The sequence below is a fragment of the Lichenostomus cassidix genome, chromosome 1 (genome assembly GCF_008360975.1).
Source record: "Lichenostomus cassidix isolate B80296 chromosome 1, HeHo_3.0, whole genome shotgun sequence".
Lineage (NCBI taxonomy): Eukaryota > Metazoa > Chordata > Aves > Passeriformes > Meliphagidae > Lichenostomus > Lichenostomus cassidix.
The window spans coordinates 75269532-75293412 of NC_139479.1; the positions used below are offsets into that span (position 1 = coordinate 75269532).

Here is a 23881-nt window from a genome sequence, read left to right on the forward strand (position 1 = left end):
GTGGTCAAAATCAAAGAAGACATGGCAGAAGGAAAATGCACCCCATAAAAGTGTGATGTTGGATTGCCAGATAGTTTTAAATACATTGTTCTCTCAGTTCATTGGCATATGTTCTCTGGACCCCTAAGTTTCAACCTGTTTTGTATTTAGGATTCACTAAAATTAGAGATGTAGTTGCTTTCAGGATTGTGTTTTCCAGTTTTTCCAACTGAGGGACCACTATTACTGATTTAAATATGACCAGGTTCTCTTTATGTGGTTGTGAAATGGGCAAGCACAACACACAGCTTGATAGAAAAATGAATGACCTGGTGCAACAGCAGCAATGAGCAGCCAAAGCAGAGCAGGGGGCTGGGAGTGTTTCTGCAAGGGAGTGTTTCTGCAAGGATGCACATGAAGCAGCATCCTGACCTAATTTATGAGGCAGTTAGCAAAGCTGCTGCACCGTATAAATTATAACTGTACAGGAATTAATCTGTTTAGTTGAATAGAAATTAGGCTTTATCCTTTTGAAAATAAAAAAAAAGAAATTCAATTTGTCCCTTTATCTCTATGGAATCAACATTTTGTGTAACAAGATATAGAGAAATAAAACACTAATCTTATCTTCAGTTTATTGTTGAAAAGACAGTTTCTCTTTCAGAATCTCAAGGGTTTCCAGCAGTGGAGGACCAACATCAAGTTGCTTGTATATAATAGAAGTTTGCTTTGTTTGTATCTGGTTTTAGCATTGGTACAAGAATCCACACTCTATTTAAAGTGGTTTTATTTATAACCAGTGGGAGACAGCACTAAAGCATGTGCTACATGGTAGAATAACATTCCATGATCTATAACAGAAGAGGGTTTTGCTTTTAGTTGAATTTCTTGTCACTTTGTTCCTAAGGAACTGTGAGGAAGTAACAATATGGTGTTGTCTGCTACTTCAGTGCTAATGTAATAATGTTCTGTTTATAGAGGCATGTTTGTCACAGACAGACAGCTGTGTTTGTGTTACAGACACAATATTGATTGTGATCCTTCTAACTGGAAAAAGTTTTAGCGTCATTTAAAACAAGATGACCTGTTAGCTTTAGTGATTTAGTCTACAAATCATCACGAGTAGTCTTATGATAGTAATAATGATAAGAGTTATGGAAATTTCAGTGGTGAATCTAATATAAACTGTATGTACTTTTTCAGGGGACTCATATCTAGGTAAATAAATGGTTCCCATGTTGTCATCTCAGATAAAGTGAGGCCTTGAATTTTTAAATTGCCAACTGCAGTGGCTTTTTAGGACAGAAGTGCCAGTGGTACTTAATGGGTAGGAGACGCTTGCTTGAGGCAACCAGGCACCTAGCAATTGTTGCCTGCAGTAGTCTTGCTGCTAGTCATCTCACGGCGAGGTGAGTAATGAAAGCTATAACTCACCAGAAGTGGTCAGCACAGCAGACTGCTGGAAAGCAGCTGCACTGGACAGTATTAATAGCTCTGCAAAAGGCATGGCTTGAAGTGGTCAGAAAGCATTTGACCAGAAAACTGGGTTTCTGAAAGGGGAAGGAGTTCCAGGACTAACAGAAGGAACCTCAACAAGGACCATCAGCTGCAGTGGCAGAGTTAGGCGTTGCCAGGTAACTGAGGAGTGAGCAAGGCACAAGATACTAAATTTTACAAAACATGCAAGCTCAGATAGACCTATATAAATTGTTTAAGTCCCAGCTATAAAGCCATATAGAAACCTTCAGAACTGAAGAATTGCTTCATCTCAAAATGGCTATGCACAAGACTGTAGGAATACAGAATTGAACATACCCCTTGGCATACACAAGTGGAGTACCGCTATAAACACGTAACAGTAAAGACTGTGATGTGCTGTAGATATTCATGGAAAAATCACAAATTAGCAAAGTAGCTAGCTGATAAAACTATGCTGAAGCCATACTTTGTATGTAATTTCTTCTCATTTTCCTTTTTCTCCCCAGTCTAGTAGATAAATTATTAGCATTTATTTGAATTACTAAGACCCTTTGATCATTGTTTTACTGTTCCTAAACAAGTGAACTTTGGATGGTCTATCTCCAGAGGGGCAAGGGAATGAAACTAAGTTATACAGTAGGCATCAAAAAGAACTGCCTGGAAAACATGTAAGGAATGTGGAACCATGTATTTTTTTTTATTAGATGCTGAGTATAGAGGAGAACAGTGGTGTTACCAGGTGCCAAGCTTAGTAAGGTGGTCCCTCTGGTGGGCACACACATCAGCATTCTTTGCCTCCTTCTGCAAGAAACAGTCTAGGAAGAAAGTTTCCTATCTTTAAACAACCTCAGAGTAACATATTTATCAAGTAAGCTGTGAAAACAGGCAATTACACTTTAATTAAAGTGTGTTTTAAAGGGTGAAGGCATTCAGGATTTTTTTACAGTTGAGGAAAAATGTTTATTACATAGAAAGGAACTAGTTTTGCAGACACAGTTAGACACCATTCTGGAAAACAGGAATTCAGTTTTTCAGTAATGACACTGAAACTAGGCTTCAAAGATTATATTTAAAGTTTATTGTCAAATGTTTTCAGCAGCCAACAAGAAATTATACGTGTGCTCAGGTACAATTCGATCTTCAGACCTACAAAATCCAGATCCATAGTAGTCTTTTAAAGTTTAAAGTGATAGTAATCCTCAAAAAAAAGCACATCTTTTGACTACATACTAAGCAGCCTAAACCCATTTCTTCACATCATCTGCCTGCTTTACCATCCTATGCTGACCCTGAGATTAGCTCAACTGGTCAGAGCATGGTGCTGGTAACACCAGGTTGTGGGTTTATTTCCCATATGGGCCATTCACTTAAGAGTTGGACTCGATGATCCTTGTGGGTCCCTTCCAACTCAGAATACTCAGTGAATATTCAGTTTGCTTTGCTTTGCAAGTGTGGTGTATAAAAGCCTCTGGGCTGGTAAAACACTCTTTTCCCTCTTTTTTGTTCTTAGGAAAGAATTTAAATCTCATGCCCCTGTTGAAAAGCTTCAAGCAATCTGAGTGCTTTTATTTGTTGTTCCTGATAAATCTCCTTTAAGCAGTCTTGGTTACAGTTTTCCAGGTTACTTTTTCTCCTTAGGCATTTTTATTCAGACACTGTTTTCCTAATCGTTTCCCTAAATACTTCTATTTACTTGTCATTCTCATTTCAGTGGTTGGAAGCTTCTTCATCAATAATAAGCCACTGGTTTTATTACTCGAGTAAGGGTAAAAATTAGGGTGAATGAATGACAAATGAAATAAGGAGCCTGGGAGCCAGTTGTTTGCCTTATGTTAGGTGCTTTCTCTCTGTCATCCATTAGATAGTCACTAAACTACTTTTCAGAAGAGAGAGAAATCTTTTGTTATTTCCTGAAGAAAATGTTTGTCAGACCATTACCCTTCCAGGTTCACAAACTGTGATTGATGAAATACTCCCGAAAACGTAATTGTTTTTAACTGCTTCTGTGCAAAGGCATTTGCACCACATAATCAATCAGCTTGGAAAAAACTCTTCTCAACAGTCTGTAAAAAAAAAAACCTTTGACAGTCCAGGTTTCAGAAAGACCTCCAGGACAGCTGCAGAAGACAAATCAGTTTTCACCAAAATTTCAAATAAAAGTCTGAAAGATTACATATTTTATGCTGTGTGTTAGATGTGTATCTTCCAATAAAAACCCCACATGAGTAAAAATACTCTTACCTTTCATCTGCTACAAAATTAAATACTTAAGGGACGTTCATTATGGAGTTTTCTTGCTTCTAAGACAGTCACTGTCACTGATTATTTGTAAGTTTTATTGTAAACGTCCACAGATGGTTTTGGCTTGTTATTTACAATGTACTTCAGCCCCAGCCCACTTATAATTCACCACCAGTTTCTAAAGGTTATGGAGGAGCCATGGATCCTCATGCCAGAGGATGAAAAACCCAAGTTTTTTCAGATACTTGTTTCAAGTTGTCCACTGTCTTTTACATTTAGAATTTCAATCTAGTCTTTCTTTCTACAGCCTGTCACTTTCTGTCCCTTAGCATGGAATCATATAGAGATTCAGATCATATGTCTGTCTAAGCTCTCATCTGGTTAGACTAAGTACATATTACTTTATTTTATATTTGCTGCTATTATTTTATATATATTAATATATTATTTGGTAAAACACATTTTGAAAATTGTATACAATATATTGACGTATAAATATAATACTATGTTGTATACAATATTTGTTTTTTATTTTTTAAATATAGATGTATAATAAAGAAGAGTAAAATAACAAAACATCCAAATCCAAATAGTTAGATAGTTTCAAGCTAATTTATTCTTGGGTGTTTGGCACTGATGGTCTTGTTTGGTGTTACTTTCTATCTGATCTCCTAGCTAATTGCTAGTTATTGACAGTTTACCAATAGCATATGAGAATTAAATTTGAAAATGATTGATTTAGTTTACAATGGCTTTTTTTCCTGAAACATTGTGTAGTCTTCTTCTAAAGGTTAAAAACTTTGAAGGAAACCCAAACCTCAAGTTTAAATGCATTAACAGATTACTCTTATAAGGTAAGTTTAAAGTATAATAGGCTTTTCTAAATGAATAGAGGAAGATGAGGCATCTATCCTGTCACTGTACAAGCTTGTTCAGCTTCCTGAAGATCTTGCAGAATCTCCCACAAAGCTTTTTTCTTTGGATTGTGGTGTTGTGGAGACTCACAGTTGTTTTCCATGCCCAAACTTTCCCAGCTCCACAACTCTTTGTAATGATAGTCTGTATCCTCAAAGGCAGTTGGGGGTCAAAATCAGATCTTTCAGCAGAGTTCTCTCAGTTCATAAATCTGAGACTTGTCTGACACCTGATTAAGGAAAGCCAACAAAGACAGAATTCTGGCTCACAGGGGAATCTGTGATGCCTAAATAATTTCTTGGATGGAAATGGACCAGAGACATAGTCAAAGATGTACTACACCAAAAAAGGTGTCTGATCATTTTACTGCTAACACTGACACAAGGAATTACTGTATTTTAAGTTTAGGAAGCTGTACTCAAGCAGGATTTTGTTTTGTGGCAGATTTAACTTCATGGATGTAGCAGGAAATGAGAGGAGCTTGCTTTCACTCAGCAAGATGAGGGTTGAGAGGGGATATGATTGCTGTGTTTGTGTGTTGCAGGTAACCACTGTCAGGGGAAAGTGCTACTTAAGCTGAATAAAATTGGACTAAATTGATGGTTTTTAAATTTAGGCTGAAAATTAATGTTTTTGAGTACTAGAACAGTCAAATTCAAGATCAGTCTTTCAGTGTAATTAGTGCCAGAAAATAAATTTCAGCAAGACAGAAATTTCCTTTGAGACAGAGTCTGATATTTTCATGATAACTGTTTGGGGTGATATCTGTACTTGTAAGGGATTTTATCATCCTTCTGTAGTCTATATTTCCGTTAAATTCTATGCATTAAAGGACTCCTCTCACCTAATCTGCTGGGATTCTCTGAAACAATGGAAAAATATAGGTTTTCCATTTATAAAGTAGGTAGGAGAAATGTGTTTACCTACAGAGAAGCTAAAATTGACTAATTTATACTAGAATTCTACTGATCCTAGGGTGGAAGTGAGATGAGTGGAGTAGCATCCTATATAATTCACAAATTATATGTTATGTTTAAAGTGGAAGATACAGTAGAGACTGTGTTACCTGTGCTTCTCTCTTGCATTTAATTTGTAATTTTGTAGAACTCCTTCCATGCAATGTGATATTCAAAATGATTACATTATTCCAGGCTTGGTCATACTGGCTCTTCATTACTGGAGTAATGAGTATGGTCCTTTATTTGCCCAAAAGTGCATTGATTGTGTCTTGCAAGCACCAGCTACGCTCTAAGGATGGGGTTTCAAGTGGCTTTAAAATTTATGTGGCCAATACCTGTGACAATAGGCGCTAACATGGGCATCTCTTTAATAAAAAATGGAATGGAAGGACCTTAGTGAATGTGAAATAAATGTAAGAACATCAGAACATAACAGGACTGAACATACTCTTCTGGATCATCAAATTCCTTTCCCTGTGCTTCGAGGCAATCAAGTGTCTTATACTTTTCTAAACAAATTCCTGAATTAATATTTACTGTCTGTATCTAATTAAGCAGAAATGATAAAATAAAAAAATTAGCTTTCTTTGTTGCGATTAAACATATTTCTAGTCTTGCGCTGCAAGAACCAATTTTAATTACAGACCCTTAAATTTAATTAACTGTAGTTGCAAATAGACAAGCCAGGAGGTTAATTTCATACATTTGAAATACATTGATGAAGGAGAAATGGATTACATTGAAATTCTAGAGGTCTGTATCAGACGTGCTACAGTCCAGCAAACAATGAAAAAATCTATTTCATTCTATGACAAGTTCGAATTCAGATGATGAGCTACTGTATAAGGAATGTATGTATTTAGTATCCCATTTAAGGGATGATTTTCTTCTAAATGCAGGCAAGGAAAGAGGAAGTGGTACTAGAGACAGAAGCTAATTCTAAGTATTCTTCACTAGCAATGATTGCCCTTTGCTTTGATAAACAATATTGAATGCATTGCTAGAATACAAATATAATCTCTTTCCATTATTTGCAAACATGAAAGAAAAATTGTTTAATGACCTGCAGTTTTTGGCTGTGTGATGTGTCATTTCACCACCCCAGACTGATTATTCTGGTAGACCCAGTGACAAAGGACACAGGTGAGACTGAGGTACTCAATGCTTCCTTTGCCTCCGTTTTATTGGTAGGGTCTGTTCCCATAACCATAACATTGGGTCAGTCAATCACCCCAGACTGGTTAACTGAAGTTGATGCCTCTCAGGAGAAAATAATGGCCAAGATTCTGTTGAAGGGCTTGTTTCCTTGTTCAAGATCAAATGCCAGCAAAATAATTTTACACTGGATTAGTTTTGCAGGGCACGTAAAGATGTATAATTTATATTAATGATGTTGTTATTGTCAGTTAATTTAAATAAAATTTTAATCTACACTGAGCACATTATTATTTGGAGGGAGTTTAAGAAATGTTACAATTTTTTATGAGTTGAATTTATTATCTGTTTATAATCTGTTCAGAGGAGGTTCAAGTTGGACATACATCAGGAAGAATTTCTTCATGGGAAGGGTTGTTAAGCATTGGAAAGGACTGCCCAGGGAGGTGGTGCAGTCACTTGGTACTTGGTGCCACGGTCTAGTTGACAAAGTATTGCTCAGTCAAAGGCTGGACTCAGTGGTCTAGGAGGTCTATTCCAACCTAAATGATCCTGCCATTCTGTGAAATAGCTTCAGTATAAATTATTTAAATTATGTTTAGCAGTAATTGGTTGCTGCACAGAAGAAAGAAGCAGTTCAAGATAGATAGGGAATTTGCCAGCATGCTGTTCACTAGGATGGATTCTGCATTTAAGGTTATTTTGCTACTGCAATTAAATAATTAGTTCGTTCAAAACTGAGAAGCCAGTGTGGAGCTAAGACAGTTGGAATACCTGCACTTAAAAGGTGGTAAAGAGCAACCTTGCCATATACAACACATATACAGGAAAACTAGGATGAATATAAAATAAAGCTCATATAGCTTTTTTTTCCGGAACTACATTTCACAGTTCATAAGATTTGTATTTATCACTAATAAAAAGGTTTGCTTTCAAAATGAATTTAAACATAAGAGTAAATATTTCATTGCTTGATTTAAATGTTTTGTGAAATGAGAGCAAATGCTTCTGTCGAGTTTTGACCCTGGCTAAATGCCAGGCACCTACTAACAATTCTGAAAAAGTATTTAGTAAAAAAATCAAATAATGAAACTAATTATTACTTTTAATAGTTACTGTTGTCAGTTGTGATATATTCCACGTTCCATACCTATTATTATCTTGGAGAAAAATGGTCCTTTTATATTTAAGACATTGGCAATTTGAAGTGTTTCCAGTGCTGCAGAGGACTGGATCTGTAGAACTGAAAAGGCAAGAGGCAGAAAGGAAATTTATACTAAAATTAAATCTAAACAATCTAGAATAAATAATATCTTACAATGTTGTTTTTTGTGAAGAAATTTTGAGCCACAAAGGGCTGATTTCTTTTTTACTGATGTTTAAATTGATATTAACTAGTAAGTATTTAATGAATAAAATATTGCTCATGGTTATTTTTCTGTGGGAAATACTGAATGTACTGAAGTGTATTTGAGCATATGTACGTAAAGAATAATTAAGCTACTATTCAATAAAGAAAAAATATGAAGTTGTGGGGAATATTAAGTCATTTAGCAGAGTAATTATAGAAGAGAAAATTATTCACAATTGAATTTCTGTTGAAGATTGAGGTCTTAATTGGCTGAAATAAGACTGAGTTAGTGAATTACATTTTCTTCTTTTTAAAGAGAATGTAACATATTTTGTAACATTCCTCAGCAAACTTAAGTTTGATATGGTTCACTTTATGCTTTAATGATTAAATAATTATTAATAAGACATTTAATAATTACTACAAGTTTGGAAATGGCTGAGGGCTTCAATAGTAGCAGAATGGACAACAGTTCAGAGCTACCTTGAATCAAGAATTAGCAGGATTTGTTGGCAAGCCACTGGGTGAAGGAATAAATAGCATATCAAGATTATGAACAGTAGTGATAAAAAGAATGGTGCAGATGGGGAGTAAGAGATGTCATGCAAAGTATTAGATATGCTTTTATATTGTCCAGATTCAGTTAATGCCTGAGCATTCCATTCTAGATGTCAGAAAAACATCAGCAGATGAAGAGGAGAAAGCAGAACCAAAATGTAAATTAGATAGTTGCTGAAGTAGAGAGAATAGGAGCAAGTGAAGTCCACCTGACTGCTTTTCTGAAGCAGGAGGGAGTTTCCATCTGGGTGTGCCATGCTGTCCTGAGCAATCCCTCATTCTTCATCCCATGACTGCTGACTCCTTTCACACTGTGGCTTGTTCTCGCTCTGAGCTATGAGGACAAAATAAAGGAAAAATATAGTTTTAAATGATGATTGATGACAGCTTTTTCTTCTTGTTGAAATAAAATGTAGCTGGCTACTGACTCCCTGATTACAAAATGCATCAAAGTCAGGGTTTCTGGTCTCCCTGCTATACTCAAAATATGCAGCAGATAATTATTATTCAAATTGAATAATTATTATTCAGAATGGATTTGCCCTTGCATAAAGAAGAACTAACAATGTGTCTATCTCTGTGCACACAGGCGGGGCAACGAGAACAGGCTGGCGCTGCGGCGACAGACCATTCTGCGGGAGAAGGGCAGGAGGCAGGCCAGCCGAGGGCCAGCCTACATGTTCAATGACCACTCCACCAGCCTTTCTCTGGAGGAGGAGCGCTTTCTGGATGCAGCAGAGTATGGGAATATTCCCGTGGTTCGCAAGATGCTGGAAGAATGTCCCTCGCTGAACGTGAACTGCGTGGATTACATGGGGCAGAATGCCTTGCAGCTGGCGGTGGCCAACGAGCACCTGGAGATCACGGAGCTCCTGCTGAAGAAGGAGAACCTGGCTCGGGTGGGGGACGCCTTGCTGCTGGCCATCAGCAAGGGCTACGTTCGGATAGTGGAAGCCATCCTAAGCCACCCCGCGTTTGCCGAGGGCAAGCGGCTCGCGCTGAGCCCCAGCCAGTCGGAGCTGCAGCACGACGACTTCTACGCGTACGACGAGGACGGCACGCGGTTCTCCCACGATGTGACACCCATCATCCTGGCTGCTCACTGCCACGAGTACGAGATCGTGCACACCCTGCTGCGGAAGGGAGCTCGCATCGACAGGCCGCATGACTATTTCTGCAAGTGCAGCGAGTGCAACCAGAAACAAAAGCATGACTCTTTCAGCCATTCTAGATCCAGGATCAATGCCTACAAAGGTCTGGCCAGCCCTGCTTATCTGTCTTTGTCCAGTGAAGACCCTGTCATGACTGCCTTAGAGCTCAGCAATGAGCTGGCTGTGCTTGCCAACATTGAAAAAGAGTTCAAGGTGAGTAGAGGGATACTGATTCTGACAGACACAGAGCTGCAAATTTTATCCTTTGTAAGCCAGCAGGATAATGTGGGAAAAGATATACTTGTTTACTGAATGGAAGATTTAAATCTTTGTGAATGTCTTTTTGCTCTGAGCTGATTGTAACTCATGCTGCTCATGGAGAATGTGTCAGTGAACTAATTTTCTGCTTCCTATCAGGCAGGAGAGTGAAGGAGGCCCCTCAAACCTATGGCTGGAGCTGGCATAGGGCAGAGGAAAGAGGATAATAAAGTGGTACATTTTAGTCACTCATGACAGACTGTTGCACTATTCTATTAAACCCTTGCACATTCTCATAATTTTTTGTTTAGTTGGACCGGTAGCTTTCTTGAATGCCTTAAAATGTTTTGCATTTTATCACAAAGAGGACTCTAATAATAAATGTCCTCCTTTTTTAATGTGCTTTTCTGGTTTATCTCTTGACCTCTTCCTCTTCTTTACTTATTTGTACTTAGTTGTATGTGAACTCTCTGGAGTTGAAAGACTTTTTCAGTGTTCTACAGAATTTTTAATATTTCATAAATGCATGTTTTTAAAAAAAAATAATAATAATTGAGACGCAGGCTCCATAGATTCTTGAGGCATGAGTTAAGGCAGTAAGAATGTGAGCTTTTATCTGTCAGTAAATGTAAAGTCAGGCCTTGTGCATTGCCAGTGTTAATTATGATTTGGGTTGGCTAAAATCTGTTGAAAGCAGGTACTACTGTGACAGAGCAATATATGCAGACTTCACTAGCAGGAGATAACTCCCTTTGAAAGGAGTAACAGAGTAATTTCCAGCATTGTGTTAGCAAGTGTTTGAAGTTGTCCTGATCAATATTTAACATTAATCTTAGCAGTAGTACAGTTCACAAGGCTGTGAACCTGTTTCTACTCAGCCAACCTGAGCCAAGATGCTGCAGTTCTGAATGAATTCCTCTGGACTTGTGCTCATAGGTGTATCTTTTTGGCATCAGTCTGTTGCAAGAAGCTGAAATATTTCTTGGAGAGGGAAAATAAGGAGGAGAAATGTACGAGGTGGTCTTGAAAACAGCAGCTGAACACCTGTAATTGGAGCAGAGGAGAAAAACCAAAATGCTGGGAGGACCATTGCAGTTTATTGCAGGGGATGCATATCTGCCCCATGAAGTCCCTGGCAGAAATTTTTAGGATCTCAGTGGACTGAGATTTCATGCACTAATTTCATGAGATCAGAGAAGAGTATTGAAGCCACATACTTGTTTCTTTCTCTCTAGCAGCTGCTGATGGGAACAAAAGGACTTGATTAACTTAAAGTGGAGTAAATTTAGAACAGAACTGAAAACCATTTTTCATAAACCATAAGTGCAGCCTGTTAAGTTCACAGCTATGTTGAGATAAATAGTATGTCTGATTTGTAGGGACTGTACAGATCCCTTTACCACAGTTGGAGTGACACAAGCTAAGATTATTGTAAAGATAAAAAAGTCATCGTCTGGAACAGCCAGCAAGAGGTGCCTTTCAAATGTATGCTGCAGTACACAATCAGTGAGATGATTGGGAGCTCAGTCTTCATCCCTGGAGTGACCAAGCAGGGAATGGAACACACAGATGAGAACCTGAGCTGGCTGGGCCACAGAACAAGCTTCTGCAGCCAGCTCTGCAGTGCCATAAGGACATCCTTCTTTGGTGACTTCCGTTTTTCCAGTCCCTCTTTTGTCTCAGTTGCTTTCTCTAAAATGAGAGCTTCACTTCTAGTGTAGTGTTCTAAAAAGAATTTTAAGAGATGTTGAATACTGTCCCTCAGCAGAAACAGGAGGCTGGATGAGAGATGAAGCAGCTCCATACTGCTGGGCATTAGTCATCCAGGCTCTGCTGGGAAGGTACATCCTCTGGATAGAGTGGAGGGGAATAGGAACAGTGAGGCAACACAGAAATATAACTCTCCATTAATTTAAGGTTTCACCAGGAGTAGGCAGCTGGCAACATAAGGTCTTTTGGGAACATTTTTATAGATACTAAAACCCTATGGTGGTTCTGGATAAATATTAAAGACTGTGGAGTACATTTATAACTGAATTGATGAGAGTTGACATTTACACTATTGATTAGCAGTGACATTTGCAATATCTAGACAGGTCAGGGACTACACTGCAAAATACCTGCCTCAGGCTCAGTGGAGGCACTACAAGTGTGTAAAAGTTACGAGCAATGGATGCTGCCAGCTTTACTGAGCCTGGGCTTGTTTACACTCTTGCAAGCTCATATCCCTGCTTGCAGCAATTAATGTAAAAGATTATTACCTTTGCTTTATTTCAGGAGTTTGCTACAATATTTGGATCGTGTAGTCACTGCATGAAAGTAAGGGTTTGGTAAAAATGTGTTACATGTGTTAGTGTAATCAAAACAAGTGTATTTTTAGTACATAGGTTAGCTGGACATGGCAAATCTTTAGCTCCACCTAGGGTTAGCCATTTAAAGTATTTCAAACCTTACCTAAATTAAAACTGAACTTTCTAGTAATACACCATTTTAAGTCACCTATTTTATAGTGCTGATGCAATATTGTTGCAGGCAAACTTTCTAGTGGTTGCCTACAGCAGCCAGTGACACAGATAATTTCCGGGTCTTCCTCAGAGACAACAGGAAGGGTCAGTGCTAAACTGTGATGCTGGTTGTTTCATGCCTGTCCTGTAAATTGTTTCTCTCTCCTAATGTTATAGACAACACGGACCATGAAACTGTGATTCACACAAAATAAGAAATACCACAATCAGTGGAAACCACTATGCTCTGGAATAAACACCTTTCTTTCTACAAACCTATGCAGTAGTGTCATCTAGTATTACATGCCTTTTGCATTTTGTTGCAGGTATTGAAAGTGTTGCAGTATTTAAGAGTGTTTTGGAAGAACATTTTTATTAGGTGTAAAATCAGAAAAAAGTAGATTATTTGTGAAAGAAGACTAACTGGACAGACATGTCAAGCATAGTGTAGAAATGTTTCTGTTCCAAACAAACAGCTAATTCAGGCTTCTGAGTAATTCTGAGATCTTCAGGATTTTCTGAAGATGATTTAATTTAGGGTTCAGTTTTTTTAAAATTTAATTTAATTTTTGCATTTTAAAAGGGACAGCTGTGGCCCAGTGCTATTCAAAGTGGATAAGATTAGCATTTATTATAAAGTCTACTGCAAATATAATGGCAACTGACTGGTTTATTGTTTAAGGGGATGGAATGGAAAATGTATTTTTAAGTTAGATGTAGATGTGTTACTGTCTGCTGTAAATTAATCCACCTAATAAGCTCTTCTGAGTTTGAGATGCTAAACTGAATTTTGCTTCTCATAAGAAAAGTAAAGTCTGATTTTCTGGGATTTTTCATTTATACATGCCCCATTACAGAAATGGAATCCCAGTCTTCATAGCAGCTATTGTCAGCTTTCTTAAAGAAAAACTCAGGCATCTTTTAGAGAAGAAGGAGTGAAGCACTGAGGGAGTAAGGGCTGCCTTTGAAAGGGAAATAATGTGTTTAGCTACTGTGATTCCTAAATCTAACATTGCATCGCACTTTGATATCCTTAGTACAGCAGCATCCATGTTTCTGATCTTGGCCTCTGTAGCTCACCAGCCAGAGCCAGGACGTGGTCTAAAGCACTGCTCCATCTCATCCATGGGGTTTGGTGTCAGCCTGCATCCTGAGGGCATTCTCACCCCAGGCATAGTCTGGGGACAGCAGGAGCCTATGACAGGTCACAGGGCACTGTGTGAAGAAAGACCCTTTCTCCTGGGAGATACAGCTGTAGTGATGCTCTCCTGCTCTCCTGGCCATGCTCTCCTGCTCTATTGCCAGAGGTGAGGCAGAGCAGGGGCAGCTGGGGTTTTCAGAGTGACTGTAGCCTGCTCCTGCCCTTACTCAAGACCCCAAGATAGTCTGGAGCTGTCACAAGCAGGTGACTCCCCTCAGCAGTGCTACTCTCATTCTCACCCTCTGCCAGCAGCATCTTGTTCCCCTGGTCCCTCATCCCCCACCGTGCTCAGCCCAAATCATCACCTTCCTTCTGCAGGGTGGGAGCAGCTAGTACTGCCCCCTCATCCTTGGCAAGGTGAAATTTGGCACAATTTGTTTTTTCCTAAACTGCTGAGAAGCCCTGAAGCAATGTTGTCACATGCAGAGAATAAAGCACACACGTTTTATTGCAGAATTAAGGGCTGATCCTTTTTAGAGCCTCCAACTGTAATTTAATTTCTAACTACTATCTGAAGTTTCCCAGGAATGGAGTTTTTTTTTAAATCACTAAGTTTACAACATGTAGTAAAGGAGAACTCATGGCTTTATCCATGCCTTTGGCCATTTTCAAAAATAAGTTAAGCCAAACAAATTGTCATGTTCCCTTGGCTCACATAAATGGTAGGAGACATGTGAAACTTGGGGAGGGAGAGCTTTGTGTGTGTGTGACAGAGAGACATTGAAGTGTATCAATTGTTTTTGCTGTAATTTCATTTTTGTTCTGCCTTCAGCTGACTCTACCTGTGCCATGGCTGAGGTGGAGGCAGTGATGGGCAATGCTCAATTTCCCAAAGCTTGTTTGCCATAACCTGAGTGCCAAGAACTTTTCAGCTCAGCTACCAGCACTGGTCACAGATGTTTCAGTACTTCATGGGAGGGGGAACTGCTTTATTGCATTTGCAAATGAGAAAATAAACTGATGGAGTTTATGGATGAATTTACTGGGTGCTAATTTATCCTGTGGTATTGTGTACAAACCTATATTCAGAAGGGATAATTCCCCTGTGGAGTAATGGTCTCCTCACATAGTTTTGAAAGTCCATTGCAGGTCCATGTCAGTCACTTGAGCTGGAAAATACTCATGAAGGATGTGTGTGAGTGTGGATGTATGTACCTATCTTCTACCAGAAAATATACACATTCTGATATATTATAGTACTTTTTAATAGTTATTATGCAGGCTGAATTGTATTGTTCCTGTGTTTATTGAAAATTATTCATTGTTTAATTTGATATTCAAGGGTCAAATATAATTTTGGAAGAATTGTTACTTAATCATACAAGGGTGTATAGTTGCCTTTATGTTTTTCCTTTGTCTGTGAATTTAAAATGGCTAATATTCCTTCAATTTTGAGGAGAAAATTCATATATTAAAAATACTGAATACTGAATCTTAGCTTCTGCCACAAAAATTAAAGCCAAACAGAAGGTGATATATTACTCTCAAAAAATGTCTTTCTGTAGTGCCAAAAGTCAGGATTTTGGTTAACCTCTCCTGTTATTCATCTGAATAGAGGGAAAACAAATAATGCAATAATAATTTAGTCAGAATGACAAGAAATGATTAGTTTCAGTATTTAGCTTCTGCTGTCTTTGTAGATAAATGACATTGAAGTATCTTTCTCTTTTATGACAGGTCTGAGTTACCTTGTTTATGTTATATTATTAAAAAAATAAATCACTAACATTTTTATGTAGGTGTAAAATTGTGTCTGTAAATACTTGTCTGTGAATGTTTGCATCCATCTAAGCAAAGGGAAGTATAAAACTGGGATGCAATCATTTAATAAATCCAAGTAATAAAGTGCATTGTAGTGTTGTGGGTAATAAAGCACAAAGATGCATGAAGTACACCCTCAGCAAATAAATTAGGGTATCCTGTATGCTCAACATGATGCTTTCTCTTCCAGAATGAAGTATTGGATGCATTAGATGGCAGTTGGTATGGAGGAAGTATTTAAAAAGAAGAGGATAAACAGAAACTAAGAGTGGAAGAAGGGGAAATACTCTGAGGAACAGACTGGAAGAGGGGGAGATGTGTCGTTGTAATAAAAGCATTTGTAGAAAGTTACTTTGAACATCCCATAGAGACTACGTGGGCAGTCCTGTGTGGTGTGGGCTGGTTGGAGGTTTTTTCCATTCTTTTTTTAGGAAAAATTTCATCTTTTTAAGACATTAAAATGAACAGAAATCACAAAAATTGCAGATGTTGTTGACATGTGCATGAGTAAATCTCTTGTGAGATTTTTTTTAGCTTTAGATATGCATCTATATCTAACTCCCTGTCTGCCTAGCTATATTCATCTTTTATGGCCCAAACACAGCTGCATGTAAGGAGTGGCTGATGAACTGTGGATTGCAATGATCGAAGTACCTTTTTCTCTTTTGGCTTATGACTTTTGGAAAACAGTGCCCAAGGAGAACATTTGGTAGTTCAAGCTATAAGCAACTGAACCTGCAGTTGCAGAGCCACATTTTGGCTCACATGGGGAAATCTCTAATGAGGTACTCGAGCTAGAGCAGAGTTGCAGTGAGAGATGTGATATCACCCCACTAGCTGTAGCACTGCTGGCAGTGTTGCTGGAGAACAGCAAAAGTTGTTAGAAAATGAGAAAGAAACAATTCACAAAATAATTCTAGGACCAATTCAGTCTTTTTATGCAATTCTGAAGAAGGTTGGGAATTTGTTTAGACATTTTCTGTGTAGGATGTTCATCTTGTCCAACTGAAATCTCTAGTGCAATTTTCTACATCTGAGCTACTTGTCCAGGCTTTTGTGACAATGAATAGAAAAAGTTCCCCTGTGGTATTCATTTCAACTTGAACTGGTCATTAAAATGTGTCGTACAACATTTCTGAAAGTGTTTTGTTTTTTTATTTTACTTTAATAGCCTCTAAAGCAAGTCTAGAGGAGTGACTCAGGTGTGAAAATTGGTAATCTGGATGTGCAAGACAACCCAGGTGAAATGAATCCCCCTCTTTGAACATTTAGGGGGAAAAAAGGCATGACAAGATGCAAAGAAGCTATTCATGTTCACAGAGGTGTAGATGGGATGTAGAGCTATTTCCCTCATGTTGGATCGTAACAGCAAGTTTTTTCTTTCTGCTTCTGTTTTCTAGAATGATTACAAGAAACTGTCTATGCAATGCAAAGATTTTGTTGTTGGACTGCTTGATTTGTGCAGAAATACAGAAGAAGTGGAAGCTATTTTGAATGGTGATGTAGAGATGAGCCATAATAATGGAGAGCATGGCCGCCCCAGCCTTAGCCGCTTAAAACTCGCTATCAAGTATGAAGTTAAAAAAGTAAGCAATTATGTTGATCAAACAGGCATGTCTTGATGGTGGTATAAAATTGTACTATTATTAGTAAATGTGTTGCTTTGGTAGCCTACAACATTGAAATGAATATTTGGCCCCTTTTGCACGGTGTATTTTACAATCAAAAGAATTCTCACTTGCAATACAAACAAGAAGCAGATATTTAGGGTGAATGCTGGTCACAGTGAGTGTGAGAGCAAATGACTCTAAAACAATGTGTAGCTATATGCAAAGGTTTTAGATACACATTTTTATTTTAAATCTGTTTTTTAAAGGAAAAAAATAAAGATGGAAGAAATTGGCACTACTTCTGAAACCTGGAAAAATGTTAGATTTAATAAAAGCTAGAGAATAGCACATTAGTCCCAGTGCACTGCAGTCTAAATGTTGACACAGGTTTTCATCAAGTTTTTGTGTCTTGCTCGGATATTTCAGAAAACCTAGTGAAATTGCATGTCTCCCAGAAAATGTGTGTCTGTACAGAGGGATCAGAGACACAGCCTTGGAATATCAGTTCTGTGGTTGTTAGTTCAGGAGAAAGTGGGCTTTAGGCAGTGCCAACTACAGGAGTTATCATCCCTTCTTTGGCTTGCTTTCATTTCTACTGTCAGTTTAGTACTCTGGTCTCCATCTGAATAGTGCTCAGTGAAACCAGCTGAGTTAGTAGCTGCCTAAACATTTGAATTTCCCAGGAAACTTTTCTTGGATAACATAGGTTGTAAAATTCTAGGTGACTTGCGTCAATCAGGAGAAATGATTTGTGTGATGAAGTTTCTACAACCAAAAATCAGGAAGACACAGGTAGAGAGAATACTTCAGAAGCATTTTACCCAAAATTTTTACAGAAATTGAGCTCACATCTCTGGGGGACACCCAAAGTATTTATATGTGAGGTGTATTTATGTGTTCATGAAGGAAAGAAAATCATTTTGGCTTCACCTGTGTATGAACACAAACCTGCAAGACACTTGCCAAGCTGCAGTCACTAAAGAGAGCTGAAACAACTGTTGAAGAGAACAAATCACATTGAGCTTGGGTCCTTCAAACTGTTTGAGTCTTAATGCTTCTCCAAATGTGAACTTTCTTGCAACACTTTCTCTTATCTCAATAAATACATTAATTGCACCTTCAGGCAGTCATCTTTTAAGTAAAGAGAAAGATTCTAGAAAAAAAACCTCACTACATTCAATTACATTTAAAATTTTATTTGCAGATCTGGATTTAAAAATGTACAGTGCACAAGAATCTACTATTTTTTAATATCTGCTTTTGTAATATGTTTCTTATACTATCCAGAAGACACAAAGAGGCTTACAGGACAGACTTCTCAGTTTTGCAGTTTGTCCAAATGGTTCTAAAACCAATTTATAAATATTTTGATTTCCATCAAATGTGACAACTGTTTTCTTAAGCCAACTAAGAAAAATGGTATTTTCTGTGTTAACACATGAAAATGTGACATACTCTTTCTTTCATAAGTGAAGATTATGTAACATTTTTTGCAGAACAAGACTCAAAAGTTTTGGAATTTCTGAAGCAGTAATATTAAAATTATAAATGGCAGAAACATATAGAGTTTGCCCAGATAAATTAGCCTTAGGTGGAGTTAATAATTTGTGATAGAACTCAGTGTTAATAAATAAGGCTTTCTGTTCCAGCATTCTTAATACACTTCATATGGCTGTATTTTAACCGAATTTATTCTGATAGCAGTATTACTTTTGTGCTGGTTTCCTCTATTACAGTTTGTAGCACACCCAAACTGCCAGCAGCAGCTCCTCTCGATCTGGTATGAGAATCTGTCAGGTTTGCGGCAGCAGACGATGGCAGTGAAGTTCCTGGTCGTCCTGGCAGTTGCAGTGGGATTGCCCTTCCTCTCCATGGCCTATTGGATTGCTCCTTGCAGCAAGGTCAGCCTGGGAAACCTTGTCAGCACCTTCTATTAACTCATCTGTATGTAGATTCCTGTATGACAAAGACACGAATAATACTTCAGAAAATTAATTTTAGAGCCAAGTTAGAATGGAATGGCTGCAAAGTTGCATATTCAGACAACTGTAATTAAGACAAGTAAATGTGTTGTGTTAATTGCAATATGTTGAAAATTAAGTTACAATGGTTGACCAAGAGTAGCCTTGTAGAAATCCTGCTTTATAAACAATGAGTCAAACAGTTTTTCATTTAGTTCTTGCCTTACTAGGCAGATGCAGAGGGCTCTCATTTTCCATTGATTCAGAGCTAAACTGAGTTCAAGCTGTGGGTTGGTTGCAATTACAAAGGCAATTTTCTTTTTTATGATTTAAAATAAATAGATAAAATCAAGACAGTGCTAGTACTCATCATATTTCATGAGGTCTTCAAAGCAGTTACCCAACCTGCCCTGCATTCACTTGCAATGAATTGTCTGGGATTGGGTGCCAATATATCTGGTTTGGTTTATATATAGTATGGAAAACTTTTCCTGTAAAGATGGGTTGCAGTTTCTGACCACAATGAACGTCGTGTTGAAACTCTGTTTCAGCTGGTCATGATCCATTTTGGATGGACCCTAATGGAAAATTTCCCTTGAAAGTATTTTAGAACAAATGGCATCCTGTAAGAATTGTTCAGCATGTTGCATTATGAGATTCACTGAGATCCTAGCAGGTTAAATCCTCTGCACATACAATGATTTCAGGGGAAGAGGATGGGGAAGAGGAGCTGAATTATTTCAGTTGAAAGAGAGGACTGGGGTCTTTGTGTGTTTGTTTTTTTTTTCTCTGAGATGAGAAAGGTGTGCCTTTTTAGTTTTGCTGTATTTTTTCATTTCTTTCAGTCTAGACAATAAAAACATTTACTTTATTTTAACTTGTTGATATTTTGACTAAGGGTTTTATGAATATTTTTGTCTTAAAATGCACCTTGATATGCAACACATTTCAGTAATTGATTTTCTGCTATAGCAGGGACTTATCTACTTGTTATTTTGCTTTTACAGTGATTTATTGTTCATATACAAATACAGACAGTCTAAAATTAAAAAGTATTTTTCTGCAGCTGCCAACAAAGTGGGAAAGCTCAGACTTTCAGTATTACTACAAGCACTCTCAGAAATAAATAACTGCTAAAAGTTCAACCTTGTGTGAGTTCTTATGGAACTTTTAGGTTTTTAAAGTATTGCACTAAACCATTTTTAAGTTGTTCTTAGTCATTACAAAGCTGAGAACTTTTCTTTGTACTAGTCAGAAGGAAATTAAGACTCTACAGAACTACAAGTATAACCCTTTGAGGTGTCATGACTTTTTTAATAAAAGAAAATAAGTTGGGAAAACTGCACAATAACTGTGCTAAATTGAGTATCACATCAGTTAGGAAATGGAATTCTTTTCTTCATAATTAACTCATGGTGATAATGCTTTTAGTAATTGTGTCAAAATCTTATTTTCTGTCTTGCTTCACAGTGAAGCTGGCTAACATAAAGAAATTCAAAAACTATAATAGATTTTTTATCTCTATTATCTGTAGATAATAGCCACAAAATAATTACAGTATTGTCAGATCACTGAGTAAAATATATGTTTTGTATTTTTTCATTTCAGTTTGAGTGTTATTCTATCACTGATATCCTAACAGTGAAACTGATAGATTATTCCTCTGCAAATGGCAAATCAGTAGGAACTTCTAAGGATGACTGTGAACAGGGCATCATAGCATACAAATGTTGTTGAATATTTGTCCCTTTGTGTTATTGAGACACCTGGTTATCTATGTTACTGCTCTTATATATATTTTATTTGGAGTAAGTCAATGCAATATCCTTATGTTTTATAATTTCTGTTGCAGCTGGGGAGGATAATGCGTGGACCATTTATGAAGTTTGTAGCCCATGCAGCCTCTTTCACCATTTTTCTTGGTCTGCTTGTCATGAATGCAGCTGACAGGTTTGATGGCACCAAACTTCGACCTAATGAAACAACAGACAATGTAAAACAGCTTTTTAGGATGAAAACATCCTGTTTCTCATGGATGGAGATGCTCATTATTTCTTGGGTAATAGGTAAAAATTTTTGCTTAAATTTGTCTTGCTGTGATTTCAATTTAATCCTTTCCTATTAATACTTTGTGTAAAAATTGCAGCAAAGGGAGTTTATTCAGCTGCCTGCATTCCACATGGGCATTATGTTTTTTATTGTATATCAACAGGATTTGCATGTACCTAGTTGATCACAAACATTCAGACTAAATATTTAGGTGAAATCTACATTATCGGCATATGAATGAATTCAGTTTCATGAATATCAAAACAAAGTGTCTACCAGTTTTCTGTGTAGTTGAGTCACAGTGTCAGCTTCCAAGGGGAAACATTTTTACATGATGAGCCAGGATTTTTGTGTCCAATTGTCTCTTTCTGCTAAATTTCTTGTTTTGCAATGTATTTTGCCTGCAGAACTAATAGTGTTTAGTTGAATATATTAGTGACAAAAGAGAAGAAGAATATAGATCCCTGAACATTTGGTGGTGGATTTTTCTATCCCAGCACAAGAATGAATTAAGTGCTCTGAGTAGTATTCTGAGCTGACCCATTAAACTTGGTGATGTAGAATTATTCAGCATCAGAACTTAAGCACAGAACTTTCAAAATATTTTAGCTGTCAGTCTTATTTATAAGTCTACTACCTTTTATTTCAGTAGAGTTTAGATGCCCAAATATTTTAAGGATCTGGGTTCTGGTTGCTAGTTAAGTAAGTAATATGAGAGAGTTAAATTCAAGCTATCCATTCAAGAGCTTATGCATTTAAACATTTTGCTTTTGTGATCTCAGTGTGATTGAGGTTTGTATACCAGCTGATTCTTATAGCTTTAAAAGATGTTGGCAGTATTTATTTATTGTAAAGCTGTTTATAAATTATTATAATTGTATATTATAGGAATAATATAGCACTTAGATTTCCAAAGTCTATAAATATCAATATTTTCATCTGGTAATAAAGAAGTAAATAATAATTTCTCAAATTGAAGTTCTAGTTTGCTAATTTAATCTATTTTTATATCAGTGTGATGCATAAGACAGTTTGTGAAAAATTGATTCATGCATACAGATGTGACATTGAATTTAGCTACTGTAATTGACATTATTATTGTCCTTATCTGAAAATGATTAAAAGTGCCTTCATTTTGACAAGTGTAAAAATTAGTGACATTATTCCATTTGGTTTTTTATTAACTCTTTTTAGAATCCTAGAAAGTACTTCATAATCATATGATTTTTATCCTGAAAAGAAAAAAAGGATTTTCACAATAAAAAAAGCTGTCATAAGCTAATACTGTACTTTTTATACTTTATTACTAAGGAACAGGAGTTAGGAATTAAACAGATACCTTTGTCCTATGGAAGAAGCATAAGTTGTGAGTCTTACTTTCATGCTCATTTGTCACGTATATTTTCAATTTCACTAAGAAAGACTGTACCCAGGGTAATGGCAAATAAGAAATTGTGATTTCTGCTTTAGCTCTATCACCACTCTATGATCATGCCACAGCCTTTCTGCTCTTCTCATCTCTTCCTGTGTCTGTAACAGATGGTAATACTCACATCCCATTCTTCTCTTGGAAAGCTTTTGTAGTTTTACAGGGAGAAGCAGTCTGAAAGATTGTTATTATTACTCAGATGAGAAAGAAGTCTTGGAATGTATATGAATTTGCAGGTTCAAGGATTTCATTTTGTGTTTGAGCTCCCACTGATGAAAATTGTTTTCATTTGACTGCAAACCAAGAGCATGTCCTATATATAATAAAAATATAAAACAAGCCTGAAGATTAAAGAACACACTGTCTTCTCTGTTCTGTCTTATACAGGCATGATATGGTCTGAGTGTAAAGAAATTTGGTCCCAAGGTCCAAAGGAATACCTGTTTGAGTTATGGAATATGCTTGATTTTGGTATGTTAGCAATTTTTGCAGCATCATTCATAGCAAGGTTTATGGCATTTTGGCATGCATCCAGAGCCCAGAACATCGTTGATGCAAATATGAAAGATCTGACAAGTCCAACACTGGAGCCCAACATAAAATATTACACCTTGGGTGAGTTCATTGCACATGCTTAAATTTTACTTCTTGGGCAAAGGTGAATTTATTTTCTGTTAATAAGTCTCCAATACTATTGTTCCACAATGTAGTCCTGAAGAAATTCCCACTTCTTCTCTTATGGCAGGTTGAACATGAGTCAGCAGTGCCCTAGCAGCCAGGAGGCACGGGGGGGGCATCAGGCACAGCATGGCCAGCTGGGCAAGGGAGGGGATTGTCCTGCTCTGCTCTGCACTGGGGCAGCCTCACCTCCAGTGCTGGGGGCAGTTTTGGGTGCCACAATAGAAGAAAGGTATTAAACTCTTAGAGAGTGTGCAAAGGAGGGTAATGGAGATGGTGAAGAGCCTTGAGGGGAGACCTCATTGCAGTTACAACTTATTTGTGAAGGAAAAAGGAGGGGCAGACACTCATCTCTACCCTGTGGTGACCAGTAACAGGACCTCAGGGAATGGTCTGAAGCTGAGTCAGGGGAGGTTCAGGTTGGGTATTAGGAAAATGTTCTCCTCTCAGAGCGTGGTTGGGCACTGGACCAAGCTTGCCTGGGAAGTGGTCACAGCACCAACCCTGGCAGAGTCCAAGAAGCTTTACAGCTCTCTCAGGCACATGGTGTGACTCTGGGGGTGTCCTGTGCAGGGCCAGGAGTTTGACTTGATGATCCTAATGGGTCCCTTCCAACTCAGCATATCCTGTGATTCTATAATG

General features: G+C 37.5%; 1 protein-coding gene across 2 annotated transcripts in view; it reads left to right on the forward strand.

Moving 5' to 3' along the window:
* The window catches only part of TRPC6 (transient receptor potential cation channel subfamily C member 6), a 72530-nt gene that overhangs the window by 34680 nt on the left and 13969 nt on the right, over positions 1 to 23881 (forward strand). For both annotated transcript variants that reach the window (XM_085064488.1, XM_085064495.1), the window contains exons 2-6: positions 9227 to 10001; positions 16913 to 17098; positions 18859 to 19023; positions 20936 to 21149; positions 22949 to 23176. In XM_085064488.1, the coding sequence (XP_084920614.1) occupies positions 9227 to 10001; positions 16913 to 17098; positions 18859 to 19023; positions 20936 to 21149; positions 22949 to 23176 (1568 nt within the window). The remainder of the gene's footprint in view (positions 1 to 9226; positions 10002 to 16912; positions 17099 to 18858; positions 19024 to 20935; positions 21150 to 22948; positions 23177 to 23881) is intronic.